Here is a 26,841-nt window from a genome sequence, read left to right as displayed (position 1 = left end):
ACCCTAACCTCTGTGTCTCAGGTTGCCATCTGTAAAATGGAGATGCCAGCCCCACCCTCTCCCCCAGGCATGTTGTGAGAATAGACTAATCAATGTTTGTGAAGCGCCATAAAACAGCCCACACAGAATGTCACAGGGTGGCTGGCCCCTCAAGAGGAGATGGGCCCTGCCCACCTGTGACACAGGCTATTTGCCTCCCCAGATGGAGGAAATGAATTGAGATGTGCGACAGACGGTTATGTGACTAAACCAAGCCTTGGGGGTGGAGGGAGTGTTAGAGAAGGAGAGGCTTGTGGACAATCTTGGGGGAGAGGCTGAGAGCTGGGGCAAAGAACAGGCTCCTCAGGAAGGAGAAGCTAAGTCAGTTGGAAATTGATGGAAAGATGCTGCAGGTATCCTGAGAAACCAGGAAAGCAGCAGAGGCTAGTGGGACGACTCCAGGTAGGAGAAGCCTAGGAAAGGCCATTTAAATTATTTTGGGGCTTTGAGGATGGTTTGAAGTATTTTAAACTTTTTGTTAATAAACCCAGACCCTAAGGAGGGGTGTTACTGGACTTGTGAAAGCTTTTTTTGAGCTCTTGAGGAGTCCAAACAAAGGGAAACTGAGGCAGGGTACATTGGTACCATGAAGAGGTGCTTGGGAAGTGGCCAGCTCTGTTACAAGGAAATTAATAATTCTGTCTTCAGAAGAGGGTTTGAATAGTGGGCAGTAAACAAGGCCTAGGCCATACATTGAACTAGAAGGATAAAAGGAAGTTCGACTAGCTGATCATTCACTGAGCACCATCCACCCTGTGCACTGAATGATGCAGGGGTCCTGAGGAAAAACAACAATGCAAAGCAGTGGGAAAGAGGGCTAATGCAATCCTTGAATGTGTAAACAGGGGAGCAGTGAGGAGGAGGACAGAGCTGATTTCATCTCTGTTTACAGCATTTATGAGACCAATATTGGAATCCTGCTGATAGTTCTCATGGCCACATTTAAAAAAAGATGTTGAAAAACTGGAGAGGCTGCAGAAAGAATCAACACTGATTTGAGGGCTGGGGAATGCCTTACAGCAAGAGACTTGAAGAGCTTATTCTGATTAGTTTATCAAAAAAGAAGACTGAGAGCATTAAAGTGCATTAGTTCTTTCATGGAGAGAAAATACCAGGTTCTAAAGGACTCTAATCTAGCGGGAAAAGGCAGAACAAGAGCCAGTGGCTGAAAGCTGAAGCCAGTCAAATTTAAATGAAAAATTAGGCACATATTTTTAACAGTGAGGGTGATTAACCATTGGAATGTACTACTAAAGGAAGTGCTAGATCCTCCATCTCTTGATGTCCTCCAAGAGGTTATCTTGATGTCATCTCTGGATGCCTTTGTGGAAGATAACTTGAGCTTAGCTAAAGCCTATCTAGCTTAATAAGGAGATAACTGGGTGAAAATGAATTGCCTCTGATACACAGGAGGTCAGACTAGATGATCTATTGTCCCTTCTTGCAATAAACTGTGAAACTACAAAGTACGTGATCATGGAATTAAAGACTGTCTCATAATGTGTACACACAAGAGAAATGAACTAAGATTGTATTTGCTAACCTGGTAACTCTCATTTCCTAACTTTTGAGGGCTTGAATTTACAACATTAATAATGTTCTTTTAACATAGTTCTTTTGTGTTTAACTAATGTTTATAAAGCAGAATAATGAACTGTGTTATATTTCTTTTGTCCGATGGTTTGCTGTATCATGAAGAGTTCCTGATTTAATATAATGGGTGTCATTTTATGTTCTGGCCCATACACTATGGTTATTCTATGTTTGCATCTCTAATGGTATTTATCTAATTAAGAGCACATGTAATTATTTTGCTTCTTAAAAAGATTACAGTTTGTGTATATAAGCAATTTGAGTGTTGGGTGCTATGAGCAATTTCTAATTAGTTAGATTCTGGTAGCCTTAAACTCAAAGTATTTTTGATTTTGTGGATGACTACGGTTGCACAAAAGATCAATCTTTTTATAACATATGTATTATTATTATTTTGATTATATTAGCATCTAGTGGCCCCAGCCAGGATCAGGGCCCCATTGTGCTATAAGGTTGGCACCTCTGAGCTACAAAAAAACAGGACATCTGGGATGCTCCTGAGCCCATAAAACTGGACAGCTGGCAATGCGTACTGAGCACGCTTGCAGGACAGCTGCCTCCAAAGAGGAATAATCCTGGGAAAACATGGACAGGTGGCAATCCTACTGTGCTAAGCACTGTGCAAATGCTTAGTGAGTGATGGTCTCTGCCCCAAAGAGTTTACAGCATAAATAGGCAAGGCAGACAAAAGAAGTATTATTATCCTCATTTTACAGATGGAGAATGTGATTTGCCCCAGGTCACACCGAAAGGTTTGTAATCATCAGAGGAGTGAGGTTCTGGAACAGACTCCCGCTAAGAGTTGTGGGGGCAAACAACCTATTTGATTTTAGGCTAGAGCTTGATACATGTCTGAGTGGAACTGTATGTATCACTGAACATGGCAGCCATGGGATCCCCTCCAGTTCATATCTTAAGATCCTAAAATCTCATGCTTCAGGCGGTCACCTGTAAAGTCTAGAAGGGATTTCCCCCCCCCCATGTATTATGGTGTGTCATTGTTCTGGTTTAATTGTTGTCTGCTTCCTCTGAAGCAGCAGAGAGGCCACAGCTGAAGATGGGACACAAGACAGAGTGGGCAGTACTCGGAGGTGGCACTGCGAATTCTTTCTTGGGCACTGTCTGGTGTATTTTGCTCACGTGCTTAGTGTCTAACTGGTCACCAGATGTAGGAAGGAATTTTCATCTAGGTCAGATTGGCAGAGATCTTGGGCATTGACACACCTCTGTCCCTCCTGTTCTCTGCCTGTGGCACACCATAGTTTAGTGTCCTGAGGACTGTAATGCTTTGCACTAATTTTGGTGGATAGCCTTGGTGTGGAGGTGGCTGGGGTGGCCTGTGCTATACTGGAGGTCAGACTAGAGCAGCGGTTCTCAAATTGTGGGTTAGGACCCCAAAGTGGATCACAACCCAATTTTAATGGGGTCACCAGGGCTGGCATTAGACTTGCTGGAACCCACGGGCTGAAGCCCAAGCCCCACCACCCTGGGCTGAAGCCCGAGTCTGACCCCCACCACCTGGGGCTGAAGCCCTGGGGCTTTGGCTCCCTGCCCATGCTGGTGGGGCTTAGGCTTAGGCTTTGGCTTTGCCCCACCTAGAGCAGCAGGGCTCAGGTGGGCTTAGGCTTCGGTTATCCCTCCTGGGGTCATGTAGTAATTTTTGTTGTCAGAAGGGGGTCACAGTGCAATGATATTTGAGAACCCCTGGACTAGATGATCTGATGGTCCCTTCCAGCCTTAAACTCCATGTGGCAGAGGCAAGAACTGAACGCCGATCTTCTGAATCCTAGTCTAGTGCCTTAATCACCAGGCCAATTTTCCTGTACAAATAAATTCAAGGGTAACATTTTCAAGAAGAATCTAAGTTCCATTTTCAAAGCGACTCAGGAATCTAAGTCTCAAGGAAAGTCCTTATGCACCATTCTGAGAGAGAGTTATTAGGCTGCTGGTTCATTTCAATGTATTGTTTGTGTAGGTTACTACTTGCCTTGAGAGTACCAGAGTCTGTCTCTTAGGTGCCTCAGTTGGGTTACACAGGGTGTGGAGTGCAGGTAGAATTTAAATAAATAAAATATAGATATAGGCTCTTACTCAAACTCCCTGTTTTAGCTGATGCTGAAATACACACCAGTATGCCAGAAACCAAACCATGCATATTAAAAGTCTGTATTCTCCTCTGCAAAATACTCACAGCAGCCATGATTAACACTCACATCAATATGATACGTACACAGCAAGACAATATCACTTTTTTAAACTCCATCAAAGCACACCTAACCCTAACCTGGGCCACTTTCCAACCCTGGGTGTTAACTATGGCTCATGGCAAAAGTCCTTAAAATTATTTTGTACCCAGCATGGTAACCACTTTGTCTCATCTCAAGCCAGACTGATGCTACAGTTGTTTTTTTTTCTTCTCTAACGGTCGTAAAATAAAGGCAGAGTAAATATAACCCACCCCTGTTGGAAGTGGGGAATTTGTGAAGTGATCTGTCCCTTCTATTCTTATTTTTAGTAAGCAGGGCAGTTTTAAGGTCTGCCTGGCTCAGTGGTTTAGTTGGGGACTTTTTTTTTTTTTGGTCAATTTACTGCAAGATTCCAGCTGAGTTAAAGTGAACTTTTTTTCAGTTTCACTTGCTGTCACTACTCAGGACTGCCATCAGAAGGAGATCACAGGCAACGCTTGCACTGCTTTCCATATCACTAACAGGGAGTGAAATAAATAGCGCGCAGCTCATTGTAAGGCTCCTGAAATGAATGTGTGCAGAGACCTAAGCTAGGTCCCTCTCCCCAGTGCAGGAGGAATGTCAGTCACTGGAGATCTCAGTCTCTTTCTCCCCGGTTTTCACCATTAGCTGTACTGGGGCCAGGTCAAGAGGAGCTGTCCAAGTTCTTGACAGGTAATTTTGCTTCTTTCTTATCGCTTTACTGAGCCTGCATTTGAAATGCATTTGCACAGCTCATCTGTTAGAAATGGGGAGATCACCTAGATCTGGGAAAGCAATGATTGTTAATTGCATCTTGAGAACCAGAAAGCCCTGCATAGAAATAGGTCATGGAGCAACATTTGATCCTAGTCCATCCCTCTGCCTGGTCCCTGACACATCTTTGTTCACTGGCCGTGCAGAAGACCTTCTCCTGGGTGAGTGCATGAGGACACCACATAGTAAATGCCAGTTACTGGATTTGGGTGCCCCAGTGACTGCTGAGGGTTGGAGCTTTGCATAGAGTCTGGATGCTATTTGGGATAAGAGAAGCATAGGATTTTTTTAGTTTGTGCTAATAGGCTTCTCTTTATTCTCTTATTTCTCTCCTGGTTCTGGATTATTCCCACTGGGTCTGCTCTGGATTTCCATGGGTAGAGGTGGATTTGGGGGCAAGGTGTCCAAGCAGGGAAATTAGGACTAAGAACTGGGGAAGGAGGTTAGTAGGGGAATCTGGGACCTGGGACAAAGATCTTGAAAAGGATCTGCTGATTGGATTAGGGCTTCTGCAACCTGGGAGGCACTTCAGGTATCTTGGATCCAGACATGGACCTTGGTACTTTTGGTGGGAGGGTGCTGGGGGAATCTGGGACCTAGGACCATGCCCTCAACCTCAGGACCACCCGTGTATGTGAATCTCCCTGAGCTGGGCTCTGGCCGCACCTTTCCTCTCTGGCTTGGGGCTGGACATGGCTCAGACACCTTGGTTAGCTGAGCATTTCAGCAATACCTTGCAGCTCCCAGCAGTCCCAGCCTGTACTCAAGCTGCTGCTGTGGCCCCAGGATTTCAGCGGGGGACTCTAACTCATGACTTCGTGCCAACATATCTCCTGCCAACCTGGCCCCTTGGGAGGAACAAGGCTGCCTTCACCGCACAGCAGGGTGTAGAAAGCAATCCCTACATATGCCCACAAATCCTGGGCTGTAGCACACTCTTCCTTGGTGCCTCCTCATCATCTCCTAAGCCAGCGCTTGCCCTTGTGCTCACTAACACAGCAAGTGCAGTGAGCTATCAGGTATAACCACGGTCCCCTTCTTTAGCTCCTTCGCCCCGAGGATCCCAAAATGCTTTATAAACTGTAGTGAATTAACCCTCCATTTCCCCCACCCTCTGGAGCTGGATGACTATTAATATCTGAATTATTACTTATGCCATAATTTTAGACAGGGAAACTGAGGCACAAAGCAGCTATAGAGGCTGTGGGAGAGCCACAGGAATAGATCCCAGATCTCCTGAGCACCTTTCCCCATTCTAACCACTGGGCAGAGCTCCCTTGTGTGAGTACTGACATTTGACCTCTGTTCATATCCATCACTCAGCAGTGCTACTCAAGGTTCCTCCATGCTCTGCCTTGTCATAGTCCTGATTGTGAAGGCTCCAGGACCCTGGTAGATGTTGAAGGCGGGACTGTTGGAGCCTACCGATCACTGTAAGAAATGTGGCCATCCACACTCCAGGAAATTAACAATTCCATGTGATGGCACATGCCCTCCTGTGCCCATACTCCTAGGAAGACATCCTGGGGACTTATAGCTGCTAGGAACTAAAGGCTGAATGCACAAAAGGAGTTAGACACCTAACTTCCATTGACTTCATTAGAAGTCAGGCTCCTAAGTTTTATTTAGGCTAGTAACTATTTTTGAATAGTCAGTCCTGAATACCACCAGTCTTCCTGTGTACAGAATCCTGAGGGCCAGGGACAGCTCCTACTGCAAGACACTGTGAGAGATGACAGTGCACACCTGGCAGCATGCACTCAGCCCCTGGTGTGTGGGGAGAGGGGAGAAGACAGAGGCTGAGGCAATGGAAGAATAAAAAGGAAAAAAGTTTGTGCTTCCAATTCCACCACCCCATGTCAGCTTTCAGATTAATGGCACCTCCCTGCTACACACAGGGTTGGGTTGATAGGCAGTGCAACCTGGGATGTTAACCTGCCCCAAAATACCTTTCCTAGGCAAATTCACTGGAAAAGTGGCAATGACCAGGCTGCAGCAGTCCCATTCCTTTCAGATGAAAGCCTAGCACCCGTGACCCATATGCTCATCTCCACAAGACTGTGCTACTGTAACCCCTGCTGCCTAAGGCAGCCAGCCAAGGCCTGTCAGATTCCAGCCTGTGGGCTGTGGTGTGAATGTGACTGGCAGCTGTGAGCACATCAGACCAATTCTGCATGTTTTCCACCAGTTCCCTGATTGCTTCTAAATCATCTAGTTCAAGGATTTGGTCCTAATCTTCAAGGCACCAGATTTTCAAAGGCATTTAGGAGCCTAAACATTCAGAAGGGTGTTTGGAAAAAACTAAGTCCCACTGATTTCAGTCAGAGTTAGGTGCCTAGGCACTTTTGAGTATCAGAGGGGTAGCTGTGTTAGTCTGGATCTGTAAAAGCAGCAAAGAGTCCTGTGGCACCTTATAGACTCCACTGGCCATCACATACAGTCCCCAGCTAAAACCTCTCCAACGCATCATCAGTGATCTACAACCCATCCTGGACAATGACTCCTCACTTTCACAGGCCTTGAGTGTCAGGCCAGTCCTCGCCCACAGACAACGTGAAGCATAGTCTCACCAGTAACTGCACACTGCACCATAGTAACTCTAACTCAGTAACCAATCCATGCAACAAACCTCGATGCCAACTCTGCCCACATATCTACACCAGCGACACCATCACAGGACCTAACCAGATCAGCCACACCACCACCGGTTCATTCACCTGCACGTCCACCAATGTAATATACGCCATCATATGCCAGCAATGCCCCTCTGCTATGTACATCGGCCAACCTGGACAGTCCCTACAGAAAAGGATAAATGGACACAAATCAGATATTAGGAATGGCAATATACAAAAATCTGTTGGAGAACACTTCAGTCTCCCTGGATGCACAATAGCAGATTTAAAGGTAGCTATCCTGCAGCAAAAAAACTTCAGGACCAGAGTTCAAAGAGAAACTGCTGAACTTTAGTTCATCTGCAAATTTGACACCATCAGCTCAGGCTTAAACAAACACTGTGAATGGCTTGCCAACTACAAAAGCAGTTTCTCCTCCCTTGGTGTTCACACTTCAACTGCTAGAAGAGGGCCTCATCCTCCCTGACTGAACTAACCTTGTTATCTCTAGCCCGATTCTTGCCTGCATATTTATACCTGCCCCTGGAAATTTCCACTACATGCATCCGACAAAGTGGGTATTCACCCACAAAAGCTCATGCTCCAATACGTCTGTTAGTCTATATGGTGCCACAGGACTCTTTGCTACTTAGGCACTTTTGAAAATCACATTTGGGGCCTATCTGTATCTTTAGGTGCCTAATGCCTTTGAAAATCTGCTCAAAGTCCTCCATGGTCTTGGATCAGGGTATGTCAGGGACCTCCTCTCACTATATGCTCCACCAAGACAGCGGTGCTCACTGGGAATACAAACTAGAAGGGGCTACGGTGAAAGTGGCACAAGTTGGAGTCAAGGCATTCTTAATTCTGGGTCCTTGCCTGTGGAACCTCCTACTGGAAGAGTTCTAGGGTAAATCCTGGCGCTACTGAAGTCAGTGGCAAAACTTCCATTGGCTTTAGTGGAGCCAGGATTTCGCACCTAGTCTGTCTGTTTTTAGAGGCAAGGGGAAAATCTGCCCTTTCCCAGGAGCAGGGGAGGGAGAGAGGGAGAATTCGAGACTGAGTGACTGGACTCTGAGATAGCAAGAGCAGAACCCACTGTGATGATTTATATGATTATCTTCATGGATTTTGCACCTGGACACTACTCTCATTGGCACCCAGGTGGCTGGGCAGACAAATAGATTGACTGGAATGGCACTAAACATGAGTTTTGTGTCTAGAAATCCCTCTTACAAGGGATTGAAATTGGATGATTCAGGAGCTGGGTAATGGGAAATAGAGACATTTACACCTACATCACTGGTTGAAACCCAGCCGAGGTCAGTAGTAAATAGCCCTTTTGTGGAGGTAGCTGTCTGGTGGCCCCTATGTGAAATGAGCTGGTGGCACTAGTCTGTTTCTTAGCAGACAGACCTTTGATCCTGAAAGCCGCCATCACAGCTGGCAGGACTCAGCAGCCTTGCTGGCTATGGAGGGACTGAATGGACAGTGTAAAACTTTTCCCCCCTGGCTTATTCAGATACTTACCCCATGCCCATCACCATGGTCTCTGAACACCTAACGGATTATTCCCATTTTCTGGTTGGGGAACTGAAGCACGGAGAGAGACTAAGTGACTTTCCCGAGGATGCACAGGAGAATCTATGGTACCGTCAAGAATTGAACCCTCAGAACCCAAATAGAGCTTCTTCCTTAGCCCCTCAGTACAGGTATGAAGCAGGGAAGCTTGCACACCCGCTGTCTTTGTACCTTATGGGGCTAAAGAGAAGATTCCAGTTTCGTGGACTGTGAGTTGGGAACCTTTCACCACCACTATAAAATACCTGGTCAATGGTTTGCTTTAGAAGCAGCCCATCTCTCCCTCCCCTGAAAGCAAAGGGTTCTGCTGTCAATGATGGGCACAGAAAACACAGAACTGGTACCCATCTCTGCAGGTTCCTGGGGCACTGGGTATACACACTTGGAAACTCGCCTCCCTCGTTAACATTTCACAAGAGTGGAATTTTTCCAGGTGATTTGGTGCTGCGCTGTTTCTGCAAGCATATTTCTCCGACATGTCAGGGACAAGCTAGGCAGGATGGCTTCATTTACATATAGGAATTTCCAGGGAGGGGATGTTTTCCAAACTCTTGCCACTGTCCCCTTCTCCTAAAGAACATTTAACTTCCCAGACAGCCTAGTGCACTGGCTGAAGAGTTCATAGGAAATGACAGTGAGCTCCGATATCTCTTGATCTGCCAGCAGTCTCTGTAGAGACATGAGTGTTTGGTTTCTCGGAAAGTAAAAGTAATTTCCTATAAGGTGAAAACAGATTATTGTTGCTACGGTTATTAAAATGAAAGGTTTCTCTTTGCCTTGCCTTCTCAGTCCCTGTGTATTCAGTATTCTATCCTCCTCAGTTTGATGCAGGGCTTGGGTCAAATTCTGCTCTCACAGCTACCGGTGTGAATCACATCTGACCATATTAATGTCAATGGAGTTACTCTGGATTTATATCATCATAAATGAGAGTGGAATATGGCTTTTTTTTTAATGGGACGAGAGTTTTGCTCTGTGAATGTTTCATTTTAAAGAGACAGCCGCAGTTCTATAGTGAAGGCTATAACAAGAGCTCCATTATCTACCCCCTTGATAGTCCTTTAAAAAAAGGTTGTGTGCACCTTGCAAAATTCATCACAGGTCCACAAGGTCTCTTGTGGCATTTATAAATCCCATGATGTAGTGGCTAGAGTGCTGTCTTGGGACTCCAGACAGCTGGGTTAGTCCCATGTGTACCAGTGGCATACTGGGTGACCTTGAGCAAGTCACTTTGTTTATCCATGCCTCAGTTTCCCCACCAATATAACATGAATGAGGATACCTCATTTGTAAATCCCAGAGATCTACCGATGAAAAGTGCTATGTAAGAACTATGACTGTTACAAGTGCTGCTGTCTTGTACAGGCCTAGCATCAACTCCCGTGGTGTTTAGAAGCCACCCCCATCCCTCTAAGGACTTTTGCTTGCAAGTCTCTTCTAATCCCCATGCCCCAACAAATACACACCTCTGGGGAAAAAAATGTATGAACACACTGTCAGCTCCAGCTTCATACATTTTTCTGCAGGCCTGATAGACTTTTTAAAGCTTGCCAGACACTATAAAGTTTGCCATCGGTCTGGTAGGATTTAGAGAGTGGTCCCCGTACAGGAACTAGGCCTCTCTGAGTCTGTACAAAGGAAAACACTTGAGTTCTGCTGCTGTGCCTGCTGAGCTTGAACATTTACACCCAACACACAAAGTCTGGGGTTAGTCCACCCCTAAGCTACTCATCGGAGAAAGGCTACAATCAGGGGGATAGTTTCCCTGCATGCACACATCCCCTGGGATGGTTGCTAGAACTCCGCGGGAAAGCTGGAGGGATTTGTAAGTTTCATTGGCAGATCCAGCACAAGACCCAGAGCTCCAGTTTCAGGGGTTTGTCAAGTCCTTTGTTGGATCCCGCACTCATTACAACCTTCATTAGACTCAAAGTTATGGTTGCAACCGCAAGGTGTGTCAGATTAATCCATGCAAATAAAGAGCGGGCTGTGGCAGAGGGGGATGGAAATTCCCCATGCAAAAGCTTGGTTGAGCTAGAATTAAGGTTGAAAGATTATATCAATACACAAGATAAAATCCTATTAGGTCATTGTAGTTTTACAATAAACAAATGTTCAAAGGTCACAACATTCTAAGTTAAGTCGGCACAATTTAAAAATAAAACCCAAACAATTAAAAATATGAATGTGCAGAATTAAAGTACCATAACAACCTTAATTCTGCCCCTTTTCCCTGCACACTTCCCCTCCAAATACATCCTTTACATTGTATTCCCAGTCTGGCCAATGGCCTGCTAGGTGACCTTGGGCAAATCATTTCACTGCTCTGGGTCTCAGTTTGCCCATCTGTGAAATGCAGATAATGACACTGATCTCCTTTGTAAAGCCCTTTGACAGCTACTGATGAAAAGAGCAATATAAAGGCTAGGAATTATGATTATTTCATTGGCAATGTCAGCCATGCCCCATCAGTAATGCTCTCCTTCTGCATTAGAGGTGGTCCAAAAATGTCCATCGAAACTAAATTGTTTTCATTGTCTGAGTAGCATTTCTCCAAATACATTAGGTACCCACTCTCCATGGGCTACCTGCAGTTTCTTCACCACTGCTTTGCTCAGCAAGCAGGCTTCACTAACATCTTGTCATGCACTTCACATCTACACACTATAGCCATGTCTATTCTACCTGCTTACTCATCTTCTCTTCTATGTATGCCACAAGGAGCCTCCACAACCCACTCTCCACCACTATTCTAGAAGTCTCAAAGCCACAAGAAACTGAGGGAAATACTAGGCCCTCCAGGACACCTGTGCAACCCAGTTTCCAAAGGTGCAGCTGGGTAGAATTTAACAAACACTGCTGTTCAGGTGTGAACAGGAACTGGATCCAGTGTATTCCCTCTAGGCATTATTTTAGAATAATACAGAAAATCTTATGCTATTCTATAAATCGACAGTGCACCATCCCCTGGGATACCGTGTTCCGCTTCAGTCACCTCAAGTAAAATCTTCTACAATGATTCAAGCACTCAGCAGCCTAAATCTCATTGAAAGCCAGTGGGACGTCGGCTCCTAAGTACCTACATCACTTTTGAAAATGGGATTCACCTAAGTGACTTAGGAGCATTCTTTAAAAAATGTTACCCCTGTGATGAGTGGAACCCCATTGTGGGTGAGAAAAGGTTAAAGGTCACTTAGGAACATTCACTTCACCTGGGTGGTGGTTAGATAGCTTCTTGTCAGCCAGCCAAAAGGAGCAGGATTTAAAGACAGATCAAGTGCTAGCAGATACCTTGGCCTTAAATAAGTTGAGAGTGTGCAGACTCAGGGAGAGGCAGTGGGCTGGCTTGCTCCTGTGAAGGGATGAAGGATCAGAGGCTGTTGGCAGATAGAGCCCTCAAGAAGATGAAGCTGGGGTGGAACAGTGTGGGATACCAGAGCTGGGGAAAGCAGTGGAATCCTGGGCAAGGGCTGAGCACAGGATGGGGTATTACCTCCAAAAGGGTTTGGACTAGCCTGTTCTCAGCTGGATAGCTGAGTGGTGTGCAAAGACAGACAACCTGATGGACATGCTGGAGACGAAAACCCCTGCAACATCACACCCTGATGCAAGGAAGCATGCTGGTGGTGAGTACTCACCATTCCAACCCCTCATTCAGGAAAGGGAGAAAGAAGTTGTCCCTGAAAAGGGAAATAACAATGATCCTTGGTTGAGGCGGGGATGGAGCTTCCACAGGAGGAGAGATTAAATGGACTAGGAGTCTTGAGATTGGCAAGAAGAGGAGAAAGAGCTAAGTGCTCTATGCAGGAGGGAGAGGGACACATTGTCTATGCATATTCAGTGCTGTGATTCCCTAGCAGAGAATGGTTTTGGTTCCCTGGCCACGCTATTATTGACTATTTATTTTGTGATCAGAATTCCTGCCCAAAGGGGATTCAGTTGAGGCTGCAATCTCCATCTGCCTAGTCACTCCGGCATGGCTCAGTTCACTAGGCTTAGCATAGTCTTCTAGATGCTTTCTGTATTCAGTGCAGTAAGAAATGAAGAGCAGAGATCTGACAGGTCAGATGGCAAGTATAGTAAGCGTCCTTCCCAGGCAGAGGAGCAAACTGAACCTGTGCTGAGAACCAGGCAGGCACTTGCTGCTCAGTCCTCCACCAGGGATGGTCTGACACATAACCAGCACAAGTAACTGCTGGGGGCTCCACCTATCTGCCTCAACTCAAGGCCGGATTTATTCCACTTCCACCACCCTCTTCTGACAACAGAACCCAAGGAGAAGGTCCATTGACCCAATCTCCCATCACCAGCACTGGGGTCAGAGAGTGAGGAGCTTCACTGTCTGACTTCCTTCTTCTCCCTGGCAACAGCGCTTGGTCTCCTCCAGTATGAGCAAGAAAAATAACTGGCTCCCCCTGTGCTCTCAACAGCTCCTGGCCTGAGTTACTTCTTGGAACCATACACGTCCTAAGACCAGAGCTGATTCCAATCAAAGAGGGCTCTCAGTGGGACTTGGGGAGAGAAGGGGCAGATGGGAAGGGATAGAGTAGACATTAAACTGTTCTGCTATTCTGACATCTTTCCGTCGATGTTAGTTTGTCTAAAGCAGTTATACAGGAGCCAAACAAAATAATGTGTTGAAATGAAAACCCACCAGAGAGATACCTGGCCCTGAGTTGTACATCCTTGCTGGGTCCTTCAAAGGCTACACCATCCTACTGGAAACAGTAATGCTGATACAGCACCTGTCATCCATAGGAGTTAAATGTTCTACAGTCCCTGGGCTGAATCTACCCCACTGCTGTCGCTGTCCATATGATATCCATTGCATGAATAATTAGAGAACTTCTGCCTAAGGGCTAACACCAGCACCACATTCACCTCCTAAAAATAAATAGCAGCGCAAGGCTTTCATGTCAGAGTAGAAGGTGGGGAGAACAAATAACTGCTCATGAAATGTTCTTGTGCTTCTAGAAGGCAGCTGTGTCCTCAGACTCTCCTCATGAGCAACCATGGTGACATGCTGTTGTGCCTGACTCTATCTTCACTTCAGTCCCTGCAGGTGGAGACAGGCTCTGCTTGCAACAGAAGAGAAAGAGAGCAAGGAGGTGCGATTTTCTCAGCATCAGCTGCCCATGGAAAAATAGCCTGTCAGGCCATCATCTGGAAGACGTGGCAAGAGGCACCATGAGCAGCAATGAGAAGCAAATAGACCCTGACTCATCCCCTCTACCTGAGCCACCAAAGAGGAAGAGGGGAAGACCAAAGAAGCAGCCACAGGTGAGTGCCCAAAGCCTTAAGAAGACAATGGAGAATGCTGTGTTGTTAGACTAATAAGCACCATCCTGCTCAAGAAAGGGACGGCATGGTACACTACATGTTATCTACCACCAATGGCAAGTACCTAGGTGTCTCAACCATGTCTCCAAATTGGCAGCCCACACCCACCTGGGCCATGGAGCCTCATCAGGAGAGTTAATCACTGCCCTATTCTAGCTCTCAAGAGAGCTAGATGCTATTATTTTGGTGAATAGTTTATTCACTGAACAATGCAAATTGGGGTTGACTGAAATTATTTGCAAATCAGGTTGAATATGGTGAATTGTTTTGGCTGCAGAAAAAGGGAAGGAACTTCCAAACAAATTGAAATGTTTTGTTTTTAAAAAGAGTTTAAACAAAATATTTTGACTCTGTTTCAAAATTCAGCTATCTTTACTAAAAAAACACACACAAAAGGGTGAAAAACATTTGAAAATGAAATGATGTGTTTCCTTTCAGATGGAACAAAATATTTATTTAACTCAAAACTAATTTCAGGGTGGATTTTTTTGGTTCACCCATTGAACTGAAAAAATCAGTTATTCCCCAGGCTCTACTACTGTTTTGCTTCTGTGTGAGTAACTTGGGGATGAGGGGAAGAGGATATATGCTCTTTCACTCCTCATTCCATGCATCACAGCTGGAATCAACAGAATTTTGTCCTATATGGATATACAATGTACTCACATTCGTATGCCTACAAAACCAAATATATGTATTTGTGTTTATATATGCACCAATATATAGATAGAGTGCAGATTAATAAATATATGCATCAGCATATGCACCTCCATGTAATGAAACGTGTGTAAAGCAACACACGGAGATACCCACTGTGATGAAGTGGAGGATTTTCTTAGTGTTTTGCATGAATACTGTGTGGGTCTTAGCTTCCCTGTTTGCTGTGTGTTTAATGAGGTGGTGGGAAAGGGAGTTTGTTGCTACAGAGGACCAGGTGTGGCCTCGCCTAACAGCCAGAACCCCAGACAATTGCCTAGATATGGGGGACCCTAGCAACTGGTGACCTGGTGACCAGGAGGCCCACCCCAGCTTGGCAGTCAGCCAGTTCTGGCCAGTGGGAGGACAAAGGGCTGAGGAAAGAGGACCCCAGTGACCTGACCAGCCAGATCCAGCCAGTGGAAACAAAGGACAGAAGAGAGATGGCCCAGAAGACATGTTTACCTGGGACCAAAGACAAAGGACAGGGGAGGAGCTGTTGCAGGAGATAATATAGGATGACTATCTGGAAGGAGGGGGCTTCTGGACTGGGGAAAGAGAGCAGCCAGAACCCACCTGGATGTAGAAGAGACCTAGATGTATTGTGCTGAGGTTAGCTAGGCCCGAGGGCCCAGAGAGTTTCCTGTGCTGGGTTCAGATGCTCAATAAACCCTTCTGTTTTATGCTGGCTGAGAGTCACTCCAGTCTAGAGATCAGGGTTGCATCATTCCCTCTGAGCGTGGAGGCCCTGGGGGTCCAGAGTGAGTGGACTCCCAGAGGGGGCACACGGTGAGAGACAGGCGTGCTGAAGGTTCAGAGAAGTGCAGTTCCAGGAGGCAGAGAGGCCTACGCCTTAAGCCCTGAGAGAGAGAGTGGAAACCCGAGAAGGGCTGTCACACGGAAGGGGGTTCCTCTCAGGAACTGTATGGAGCTGAGAGATAGCATGAGTCCTGTGAGTCTATGACACCCACATATGCTAAGGCATCCTTCTGGCTATGCACACACCTATATGTAGGCTTGGAAGGATTAGATTTTTATTTAATGTCAGTAAATATTGATTTCACCCTACGCACACAAATCAATGAAAAAATATTTCCATCAATCTTTGAAATTTACAGATAGGCAAAGAAAGAAAAATGCTGCTCAAGAACTTATTAGTGTTTGACTTAAGGATATTTACTTGGTATAGTTTGCCATGCAATTTGTGTTTGAATGGTTATAAAGCTTTAACTTTTTGAATCTCAACATTGATGGTCATTAAATAATTATGGTCGGACCCCCCATTATTTTCCACGACTATGAAAATTTAAATCAATTAAAAAATTCTTGAAACCCATAAATTTGTGCAACTGTGAAAATTTAAAATCTATACAAATAGAAAAAATGCTTAAAAATAAACCTTGATGTAACCATCAAAATTACATACACAAAAAGAATTCTACCAAGTCTACGTATATGCAGCCTGTGTCCCCACCTCACCAGCTGTATACTCTGTTAAGCTCATAGTGTGCTCTCAGAATAACCCTGATGAAGCAGATACAGAGAAATATCAATCCATGCAACTCTTCAAAAATAGGAGTGTCTCAGGTATAACGGACAAATCAAAGGTAAAATCTGGTGCAGCACCATTATGAATTTGAAAGTCAATTTTTTGAGTGCACAAGTTAAGAATAGGACCCTCAGTGTGTTCAGATAGTGAGTAAGGTTCCAGAACATTGACAACTGAGAACATGGAACTGTAATCAACACATGCCTTCTGATAGCATCTTCATTGTCTTTATTTGTGTCACTTTCCTATTGGTCACTTTCCTGATAGCTCTTGTATTTATTTTCCTTTGTCCCCTTCCTTCCCCTTAAAAAAAAAAAGTCCTCATCATGGCAGGATAAACTTATCATCCCTCATTTGTGAGCCCCGTATACAAACTGATATTATACTTAGGCATGAATGAGACATTTTTTTTTTAAGACTAGGAATCCAACAATAGGTCAGAAAGGCAAACATCTGATATTTTGGTAAATTTCATACACAGGGAGAATTCCGGAGAGAGATGTTAGTGAATCAGGCCACAGGGGCAGGACTTCAGTTTCACATACCCAAACAATGAAATTCTTGAAAAGGATTAGTTTAAGTTTATGACTGAGCTGACACATTGTGAATTCCCTATACCTATCTCTGTAGGCAGGTGGCTCCTAGAAGACTCAGAATGAGATACGTATAGATCCTTTCATTTCTTGGTCATGGCAGTTCCAACTGAGATCAGGTCAGGAGTGATGGAAAGCTAGTAGCACCTAGTGGCCATTTGGTAGCTTTTGTGAAATGAATCTGAGGCCTAAATCCACTTCTTAGTGGACCATAACATAAGTGGATATTCACCCATGAAAGCTCATGCTCCAAAACGTCTGTTAGTCTATAAGGTGCCACAGGACTCTGCTGCATAACATCATCATGCATCATATTACATAGCTGAATTGCTTTCTCTCTATAGAGGTTGGCCTTTCAGGGCAGGACCAAGGCATGTTAGTAGGGAGGGGAAGAGAGCGCTTGTACAGCTTCTGTCCTATGGATAAACAGAGGACTTCTGCCTCCTGGGCTTTCAACATAACATATTTCTCACTCTCCTCATTTACAAACTTAAAACAAAGAACTCTGCTTGTTTTTACTTTTTTCCCATCAGAGTTTAAATAAGGAACTCCTAGAATGTGAGCCAATGTGCATGCACCAATTCATATAGGTTTGCTTTATGCCACCAAATCCTTTTTCTCCCTTCTTCCTTTTCTATGCTTCTATAAAGCTTTATTCTCCTGTGGGTACTGATCCATTGAAAGCAAGATTCCTTCTGAGTCAGCACTGAATAGGTGGCACTGTGCTGCTTAGATACCCCGTCTCTCAGAGGTGACATAAAACCGAGGGCTTTCTAACCACTTGTGGTCCTTTGGTACTTTCAGCAAGAGTTGAGGTGTTAACCCTGGTGTGTTGGCAAAATTCCAGTTCAGGTAATTATTTGCTGAACTCCCTAGGCAGATTAAACTGGAGCAGGTGTTCTTTGCTTGCTATCCTGCACTGTTCTGAGTGCTGCTGTGTTCCATACCCAGCAGCGGCTGCATTTTGGTTCTAGAATGCGCGATTCCTAGCAGCCGGTATAATCTGTATACTTTCCTAGGAACTTTTAGGGGTTACATCAGGAGTCCTATCATGTTTTCACAGCGGGACCACAACGGACACCTCCTATTCCCAGGGGCATAACATCCCTTTAGCAATTATTAGCACAGAAAGGATGTATCTATCTTGGGAATGTCTCGATCTCCCATTGCTGTAGTATTGGAGCACCTCACAACCACCATGTGAGGTAGGATGGGGAACTGGGGCACAGAGAGACTGTGTCTTGCCCAAGGCCAGTGGTAGAGCAGGGAATTGAACGCCTGTGGTCAGGTCCTAGGCTAACACCTCCCTACTGGGTCCTCCTTCCTCTCTCGATAATATATGTTCTGCAAATATACTTTAGCTGTCTTCTGATGCAGTTTAGCCACCAGAAACAAGTGGCACAGAGCCAGTGCCATGTGACTAGCAAGTGTGTTGGGTGCCACTCTTGGTCCACAGGCCACAGCAGGAAATACACTGAGCTACATACTTGGAAGTTATCGTTTGACTGGTAGGTGTTTGGAGTGTCAGAGTAACAGTTACCCTCTTTTGTCCAAGCAGGAGCTTCTGGGACCTTTGCCCCTAAAGAAACCGCGAGGAAGGCCAAAAGGAAGCAAAAAACTGAGTGCCAGCAGCGGGCAGATGGTAAGAGACTGTGGCACATGCTCAGCTTATGGGAGGATGCGGAGCTCACTGGCAAGCAAACCCTCCTCTCCTCCACGCTTTTGCTGGGGGAACATGAGAGAGGCCCTCTCTCATTTAAAGAGAGGCAGTTTGTGTCATCTCCTTTTTAAGTTTTGTTTAAGTCTTTAAGCCCTGACAAACTTTACACGCCTCTCCCACTCAGGGCAGCCCAGAGAGGGGGGCAAGTGGGGCAATTTGCCCCAGGCCCTGGGCCCTGCAGGGGCCCCCAGGAGAGTTTTTCGGGGGCCCTGGAGCAGGGTCCTTCACTCGCTCCGGAGGCCCCGGAAAACTCTCATGGGGCCTGGGTCCCTGGAGCTTCTTCCGCTCCGGGTCTTCAGCAGCAGGGGGTCCTTCCACTCCGGGGCAGAAGGACCCCCTGCAGCCGAATTACTGCCCAAGCGGGACCCGCCGCAGAAGTGCAGCCCAGTTTTCAGCGGTAATTCGGCAGCGAGGGGTCCTTCTGTTCTGGGACCCGCCACTGAAGGGCCCCAAAGACCAGCGGCGGAGACCCCCGGCTGCCGAATTACCTCCAAAGACCAGGCTGCACTTCGGCGGCGGGACCCATTTCGGCGGTAATTCGGTGGCAGGGGCCCCCACCGGGATTCTTCAGGGCACTTCGACGGCAGGTCCCAGAGCGGAAGGACCACCCGCCACCGAATTACCCCAGGCCTCTGGAATCCTCTGGGCGGCCCTGCTCCCACTGTTACAATTACATCATCACCCTCTGTCTGCCACCACTGATTGTCCTCTATCATCTGCTGCTGCTTAGTCACCTTCATCTTTCTTCCTCATTATCAGCCCTGCCTAGTCCTCTTTGTAGTCATCCTAAGCCTTTTCACACTAAGCCTCTGGCACCTAAAGGGCTACCTCCTTCTCTTCTTTGTCCTGCCCATCATCCTAGTCATCGTCAGCCTCAGCATCATGTTCCTCCTCATTCTAATTGTCCTCCTATTCATAGTTCTCCTTCTCCTCACGCTACTCCTCCTAGTAGTGGTCCTCCTCCTCATCCTTCTCCTCCTCTTCCACTGTGTCTTTCCTCCTCCTAGTGCTTCTCCTTTTCCATCATCATATAATCCCGATCTGGCACTCTCTGCCTCCTAATCATGTTCCTCCTTTCCTCAGCCCACTGCTTCTGCTTCCTCTGCCCAGTCCTTCTCCTCAGGGGCAGCTCTAGGTATTTTGCCGCGCCAAGCATGGCAGGCAGACTGCCTTCGGTGGCTTGCCTGTGGGAGGTCCCTGGTCCCGCGAATTCGGCGGCAGCCTGTGGGAGGTCCGCTGAAGCCACGGGACCAGCGGACCCTCTGCAGGCATGCCACCAAAGGCAGCCTGTCTGTCGCCCTCGTGGCAACCGACAGAGCGCCCCCCCCGTGGCTTGCCGCCCCAGGCACGCGCTTGGCATGCTGGTGCCTGGAGTCGCCCCTGCTTCTCCTAAATCTCCACCTCCTGGTTCCTCCTCCTACTACTTGTTTTTGTTTTCATCCCAAACCTACTCCTCCTCTGACATCCTCCAATTCTGCCTGGTTGATATCCTCCTCTAGGCTGCCTCCATCTTCTGCTTCATCTGTTTAGTCATCTCCCAAGTCCTCCTTCCCATAGAGCTCCTCCTTCTAGGTGTCCTAGTCTTAATCCTAGTTTGCTTGCTCCTAATCCACATCTACCTGTCCTTCTCCTCTCTGATGCTTGGCCAGCAACCTCCTCTTCTTCCTCTGCCTCTACCAGGTCATCACCACTCTTTGCCTACTCTTCTTCCTCCTAAGACCCTGCCACCTCCTCCTAGTTGTTATACTCTTAATCATAATCCACGGTCACACAGGAAGACCTTAAAATGAAGCCACCCTGACCAAGTTTAGACCTGGCCTACACTAAAAGTTAGGGCAAAATAATTACAGTGTTATGGAATGTAAAAAAAATTCACATATCTGAGCACTGTCACTATGAAAAATTCACACACACACCCAAGTGCTGCACTCATGCTGATGTAATGCATGGTGTAGATGCAGCTAGATCAACTGAAGAATGCTTCTGTCGACCCAACTACCATCACTTGGGGAGGTGGGGTTCCTACAGTGATGAAGGAAGTTGCTGTAGGAAGCATCTACACAATGGCACTACAATGTTGTAGCTGTGCTACTGTAATGCGGACATAGCTTTAGTGTGTTGATCACAAGTGCAATAAATTATGAAAGAGGACTAGATCATGTCTTTTGTTTTAACTAAAGGTAGAATCTTCAGCTGAGAAAAGACCAAGAGGGAGACCTCGAAAGTGGGTAAGTACAATGACATCAAAATCCTCTTTTGTTCCCTCTCTTTGAGTTCCTTCTCTCAAAGCCCAGAGAATCCCCCATCTTTCTGGTCTGCTCCTCTTCTCAAGATCCTTAGCTGTGCTGATGCTCTTTCAGCCTAGGAAGCTTGGATGCAACCTTCTTTGGGTCTTGAGCACTGATCTGGCCAGACAGGAGAGCAAGATTCTTCCTCCTTCCTTCCTTCCCGCCCACCCCCAGGGCTGAGCATTCTGCAAAAACACTCTCTTATCCAAGAACCTCTGGCAATATGTTACACTTAATTCAGGAAGCAACTCTCTTCTACTCCCTAATCCCAACACTTTAAAAGCAAAGATTCCTGAGCTTCTCAGCAAGAGTGGTGGTTTCCTTGGGAATTCTGATGGAGGGATTCCTAGATCTCAGGTTCATTTCAAAAGGAGAATTTTACAATTCAAGGAAAAGAGAAGGTCACTGGAGTGAGAAACCTAGAACTCTGACAGCAGAGGGCTCATTAATCTAGCAAACAAAGACATAAAGAGATCCAAGGGCTGGAAGATGAAGCTAGATGCCTTATTTCTAGCCCGAAGGTGTGTCTTTTTAACAGAGAAGGTAATTAGCTGTTGGAACAATTTACCAAGGAATGTGGTGAATTCTCTGTCACTTTAATTCTTTACGTGAAGATTAGGTGTCTTTGTAAAGAGAATAATCTAGCTCAACCATAAGATATGGGCTAGTTGCCGGAATCTGTGAGTGAAATTCTGTTACCTGTTATGCAGGAGGTCAGACTAGATCAGTGGTCACCAACCAGTTGATCATGATCGACTGGTCGATCCTAGAGTACCTCCCACTCAATCTTGATCTCCGGCAGCACAATGTGGCTGCCGCTAAGACAGGATCCCTGCCTTCCCTGGGCCCACACTGCTCCCAGAAGCAGCCAGCACACCCCACGGCCTTGGGGGTGGTGAGGCAGAGATCTCTCTCCACATGCTGCTCCTGCCTGCAAGCACCAGCCCTGCAGCTCCCATTGGCCATGAACGGGGAGCTGTGGCCAATGAGAGCTACAGCGGTGGTTCTTGCAGACAGGAGCAGTGCTCTGAGCCACATGCTCCCCCACCACTCCAGAGGCCACAGGGGTACGTTGGCCCCTTCCAGGAGGGGTGTGGCTCCAGGGTAGGCAGGGAGCCTGCCTTAGCCTCACTGCACCCACCACCAACTGGGAGTCACCAGAGGTAAGTGCTGCCCGACAGGAGGCTGCACCCCAACCCCCATCCCTGACCCCCCTCCCAGAGCCAGGACCCCATACCCCATCCTACATCCCAACCCCCTGCCCCAGCCCTGACCCCCTTCCCAGTGCCAGCAGCCTGTACCCTTTCCTGCACCTCAACACTCTGCCCCAGTCCAGAGCCCCCTCCTGCACCCAAGCTCCCTCCCAGAGCTTGCACTTCTCACCCCTTCCTGAACCCCAACCCCCTGCTCCAGGTTCAGCTCAGAGCCCTCTCCCACACTGCAAACCCCTAGGCCCCAGCCCAGAGTGTGCACCCCCTCCCAAAGCCCTACCCCAGCCCAGTGAAAGTGAGGGAGGGAGGGGGAGAGCAAGTGATGGAGATAAGGGGGAATGGAGTGAGTGGGGCGGAGCTTTGGAGAAGGGGTGGGCTTTCATTGAAAAAGTGATCTTGGGCGTAAAAAGTTTGGAGACCACTGAACTAGATGATCACAGTGCATCCATCCGGCCTTAAAATCTATGAACTCAGAAGATGATGCCCATGGAATTCCTCTCTTAAGAAAGAAGGCTGTGGGAGATGGGAGTTGGGGCTCAGGGAACCCACAGGCATCAGTGGGAACTTGTGTCAGAAACTAATGCTGCGTTCAATCAGTTCTGCAAGCTTTCCACTCCCAAGCCTTCTGATGGCTTTGACCAGACTGGTCCAAGTTGAGATCCTTTCTGCGACAGATGATCTGATTCATCAATAATATATATTTATAACCTAGGAAGATAAGTATAGAGGGGAGGATAGGATTAAAATACTCCACCCAAGCCAGACTGAAGTCATGCTCTGATACTTATCCCCAGAACAAGGGATAGACCCATGATAAACCTATCAGCCAGATAGGTTCATTGGCTTTTCTCAGAGCAACCAATGAAGGGCTGCACTTGAGGCTTGGAGGGACAGAATTCCCATGGGGGAAGTGCCACGACTTGGAGGGGTTGCAAGGCGAGATCCTCTAATACAGTACTCCTAGGAGCGAGCACTTGACAAACAGTTGGTGAGGGGGGAATGTCCTCTGGACACAGCTCAGGATTGAATGTCCCACAGGGAAGGCCAGAGAACAGAAATGCTGTTTACATATCAAATGGCCTTTTCTTCTCTGGCATCCAGCTGAGAAAAGGCCACATCTAGTTCAGCTTGTGAGAAGTGTAAATCCAGAGGCAATACTTTAAACACATCTTCTGTTTTAATTCTATTTTCTCTCTTTTTACTTTCAATGCCTCTAATTCTAAGGAAATCCACTGTTGCATGGGGGTTTTAAGCAGTCCGGCCCTGAAGGGAACAATCTCTAAGGAGAGTACAGAAGGCGAAAGGAGCTCTGCTCCCAGTCTTGGTCAAGGGCCATGGACAAAGGTGTCCTATCCCAGTGAGTTGTGTGGCCATCAGGCTATGGCAGGCAAACACAAGGGGTGCGGCTGAAGGACCTAGGAGATGGGAGTTGGTGGTGGTGTTTGGTTTGCAGTGCTAGCAGCATATTGGGTCTGGCTGTGGTAAAAACTCATAAGAATCAACCATTGGAAAAACAAGAATTAGAGAGGAGAAAAAAGATAAAATCTGTTCTATACTTATTTTCTTTTGGGTTAAGATTAGGAAAAGGCAGGAGGAGGAGGTGAGCTATGAGATGTTAAAGGAGGAGTAGCAATAGAGCTGTGTGGGGAAAGAAAACTACTTTAGCAACTTCAACAATCAACAAAAGCAAGTGTTGTATTCATGGGATCATGACCAGCAAGGTCACATGCAGCCAAATGGGGGCTCAAGAACTGCAGAGAGTGGAGAAACCTCACAAGGGAGGAACCAGGCACAGCCAGTGCCAGGAGCTGGGTTGGGGACTGAGGAAGTTGAGGGAGACCAGGGCCACAGCAGGAGAAGCTGGAGAATTCAGGTGGAGGATGAGACCTCAGCGGGGAGCTTGGAGGATGAATGGAATGTCTGCAGTGGCAGGAAGAACAGCAGAGCATCGTCTGGGCAGAGTGCCATGGGCAAATAGGTCTGGGAGTGGAAGAAACACCAGCTGGAGACAAAGAGACTGCAGCTGCAGGAAAGATAATGTGTTGAGTAGGAATTAAAATGCCAACATAAGAAGGGAGAGCATGACAGACAGCATTATCATGAAGTGGGCACTGAGTGGTTGCACAGCCAGAGGCTAAGCTATTGGGTAAGTGGAGATAGAAATCACACATCTAATTCCACAGGCAATATAGCTCTTGAACTGTTTCCTATACATAAAGAAGGTGGTACCATCTATGTTTTCTAAAGGCTTATGAATGGAGGCGCACATGGAACTGGGTAGCTGCTGTAGATAAGATGTAGTTTCTAGCTCCCTTACTGAATAGTCAATATTAACAGCATGATCTCAATGGCCAGTGAAGAGTGTTTGAATGACAAGTTTAAAATCACTTCACACAGAAAGAAATTTCAGGGAGCTTGGAAGCAGGGTATTGAAGGTTATTCTGAAGTTGCTGCTTAGCTTGGAGGAGATGGGTATATGGGAGAGGAGACTTCACAACAGAAGAGGCCTTTGGGCTGATGGGAATGGGACAGTTTTATATGCTGTGCACTCAGGAGTTGAAAGTGTGACTCATGGATCCAAATCCCAAAACACTGTACATGGTGAGCAGATTAGCTGAAGAGTACACCCACAGTCCTTCTGGAACAGATGAAAGGTCTGAAGGTCTGAAGGTCACTGTAGTGCTTAGGAGTCCTAGTCATGGACCTGGTTCCCCTTTTGCTAGGTGCTGTACAAACACGATTAGGTAGGAACTTCAGAATGATCTGTGAGCTGCTGAACTTGAAGCTTGGGAAAAGAGAGATTCCCCTGGGGGTTAACCTGGCTGGGGAGGCTGGCAGAAAAAAATGGTTTGGGGGAGAGAGGGAAGGGGAGATGATGTCAGGGTACTTGATAAACAGGGTGGTAGGAAATTCTTTTTCTGGGTCCAGCATGACAGGGGAGGCCAGAGAAGATAATTGCTCTTTAAACACATGGGAGTGCCTTTTCTTCTCTGTAAATGAGCTGAGAAAGCAGCTTTTGGGAAGTGTAAATTGAAGGTTGTTAAGCAAAACACTTCTTTTGCTTAAATTCCATTTTTCTCTGTTCTTATTCTCACCACTTGTAGTTTTAAGGAGATCTGCTGTCATATGGGTGTTCCAAGCAGTCTGACCTTGAAAGGCAGCAAACTTGAACTTCTAAGAGGTATAGGAGGCAAAAGGGATCTCAGTCACTTGCCTCAGTCAAGGGGGATAGACAAAGAGGTCTTATTCCAGTGAATTGTGTTACCATCAAGCTACAGTAGGTGTATGCAAAGGGAGAAGCTGCCAGTCCTCGATAAGAGTTGGCAGTGGTGGTTGGTTTATACTCCTGATAAATTTACCCAATGATCTATAATAATCTGAGTTTGTTCATCTCTAGTTATTGCCGCAAGACCCATCTTTTCTCCCAGGCCAGTAAGGAGATGGGTGAGGCCAGATACTTGTGTGAGTGGAGCTCTGGTGGGGTTTCTGTTGGGATGAGTGCATGAAACATTGTCATCGTGGCAGTGATGCCTCTGTTTATCTGAGCAATGAGTTTAGCAGCAGTTGGAAGGCCTAGGTTGGGTGCACTATTATTATAGAGCTGCAGAAATCTAAGCAAGTAAATGTACAGAAAGCTGAGGCTCCGTAAAGAGCATGACTGGGAGGTGGGTGGGGGGGAATGCTGTGCTACGTTCAGAGCACTTACCAGCTGTCAAACACCTGCTGGCATAGTCTGCCCTGTGGTTAAACTGACACTAACATGTAGGAAGGAGACTGGCTCAGCCATGACTCTCAGCCCACTTCGCAAATGTTCAGTGTGCCTGACATGGGTAGAAACCAGGATCACCCCAGGTGGCATTTGAAGTGCAATGTGGGGGCGGGGAGGCAGGGGCAGGGGAGCAGCCAGGCATGAATGTAAAGGCATGCGGATACCTCCCTGGGGCTCTAAAGAGGAAGTGAGATGAGGAGAAGTAGGAAGAACTGAGAGAGAAGAACTAAGAGATTCTCCCAACTATTCTCCCAATAATTGAGCTAGGCAGAAAAGGCTGTTCCACTAGAGAAAGTATTATCCAGTGGTTAGGGCACTAGTCTGGGGCTTGATCTTTCTGCTCTGCCACAAACTTCCTGTGTGACTTTGGGTAAGTCAGTCCATCTCTCTGTGCCTCTGTTTCCCTATCTATACAATGGAGATAACAGCCCTGCCCTGCCTTCCAGGGGAGTAATGAGGATAAATATATTAAAGATTGTGAGACACTAAGATACTATGTTAATGAGGACCATATAACTAACTACCTCAGACAGAAAAGGCATCAAAAGGCAGTGAGTATCCAAATACAATTACCGAGGGTTCTTGAACACAAAACCAAGTAAAATAAGAATTGTCCCTATGTGGCATAGCCTTGCACTGTCCTTTCACAGCTAAAACATCCTGTCACATTTTTATATATTACATCCCAAAAAACAACATTAAAAACTAGAGCTGGTTGGGAATTTTCCATCAATGTTTTTTCATTGGAAATTTCAGTTTTCACAAAAATTAAAATTTTTCCAACGGGATTTTTTTTTTCTATTTCCCATCAGAAAAATCTAAACAAAGTAGATCATTTTGGGTTGGGCTGACCCAAATCAGAATAT

At 46.5% G+C, this 26,841-nt stretch overlaps 1 protein-coding gene across 1 annotated transcript in view; it reads left to right on the top strand.

Annotated features, from left to right (window-relative positions):
• Positions 1-4,453: 4,453 nt before the first annotated feature.
• The window catches only part of LOC115655223 (high mobility group protein HMGI-C-like), a 28,667-nt gene continuing 6,279 nt past the window's right edge, over positions 4,454-26,841 (top strand). The window contains exons 1-4 of the mRNA XM_030570469.1: positions 4,454-4,532; positions 13,863-14,089; positions 18,546-18,629; positions 20,888-20,935. Of these exons, the coding sequence (XP_030426329.1) occupies positions 13,997-14,089; positions 18,546-18,629; positions 20,888-20,935 (225 nt within the window). The 5' untranslated portion in view covers positions 4,454-4,532; positions 13,863-13,996. The remainder of the gene's footprint in view (positions 4,533-13,862; positions 14,090-18,545; positions 18,630-20,887; positions 20,936-26,841) is intronic.

The sequence above is a fragment of the Gopherus evgoodei genome, chromosome 7, assembly GCF_007399415.2.
Source record: "Gopherus evgoodei ecotype Sinaloan lineage chromosome 7, rGopEvg1_v1.p, whole genome shotgun sequence".
In the NCBI taxonomy this organism is placed as follows: domain Eukaryota; kingdom Metazoa; phylum Chordata; order Testudines; family Testudinidae; genus Gopherus; species Gopherus evgoodei.
This window is presented reverse-complemented; position numbering and strand designations above follow the sequence as displayed.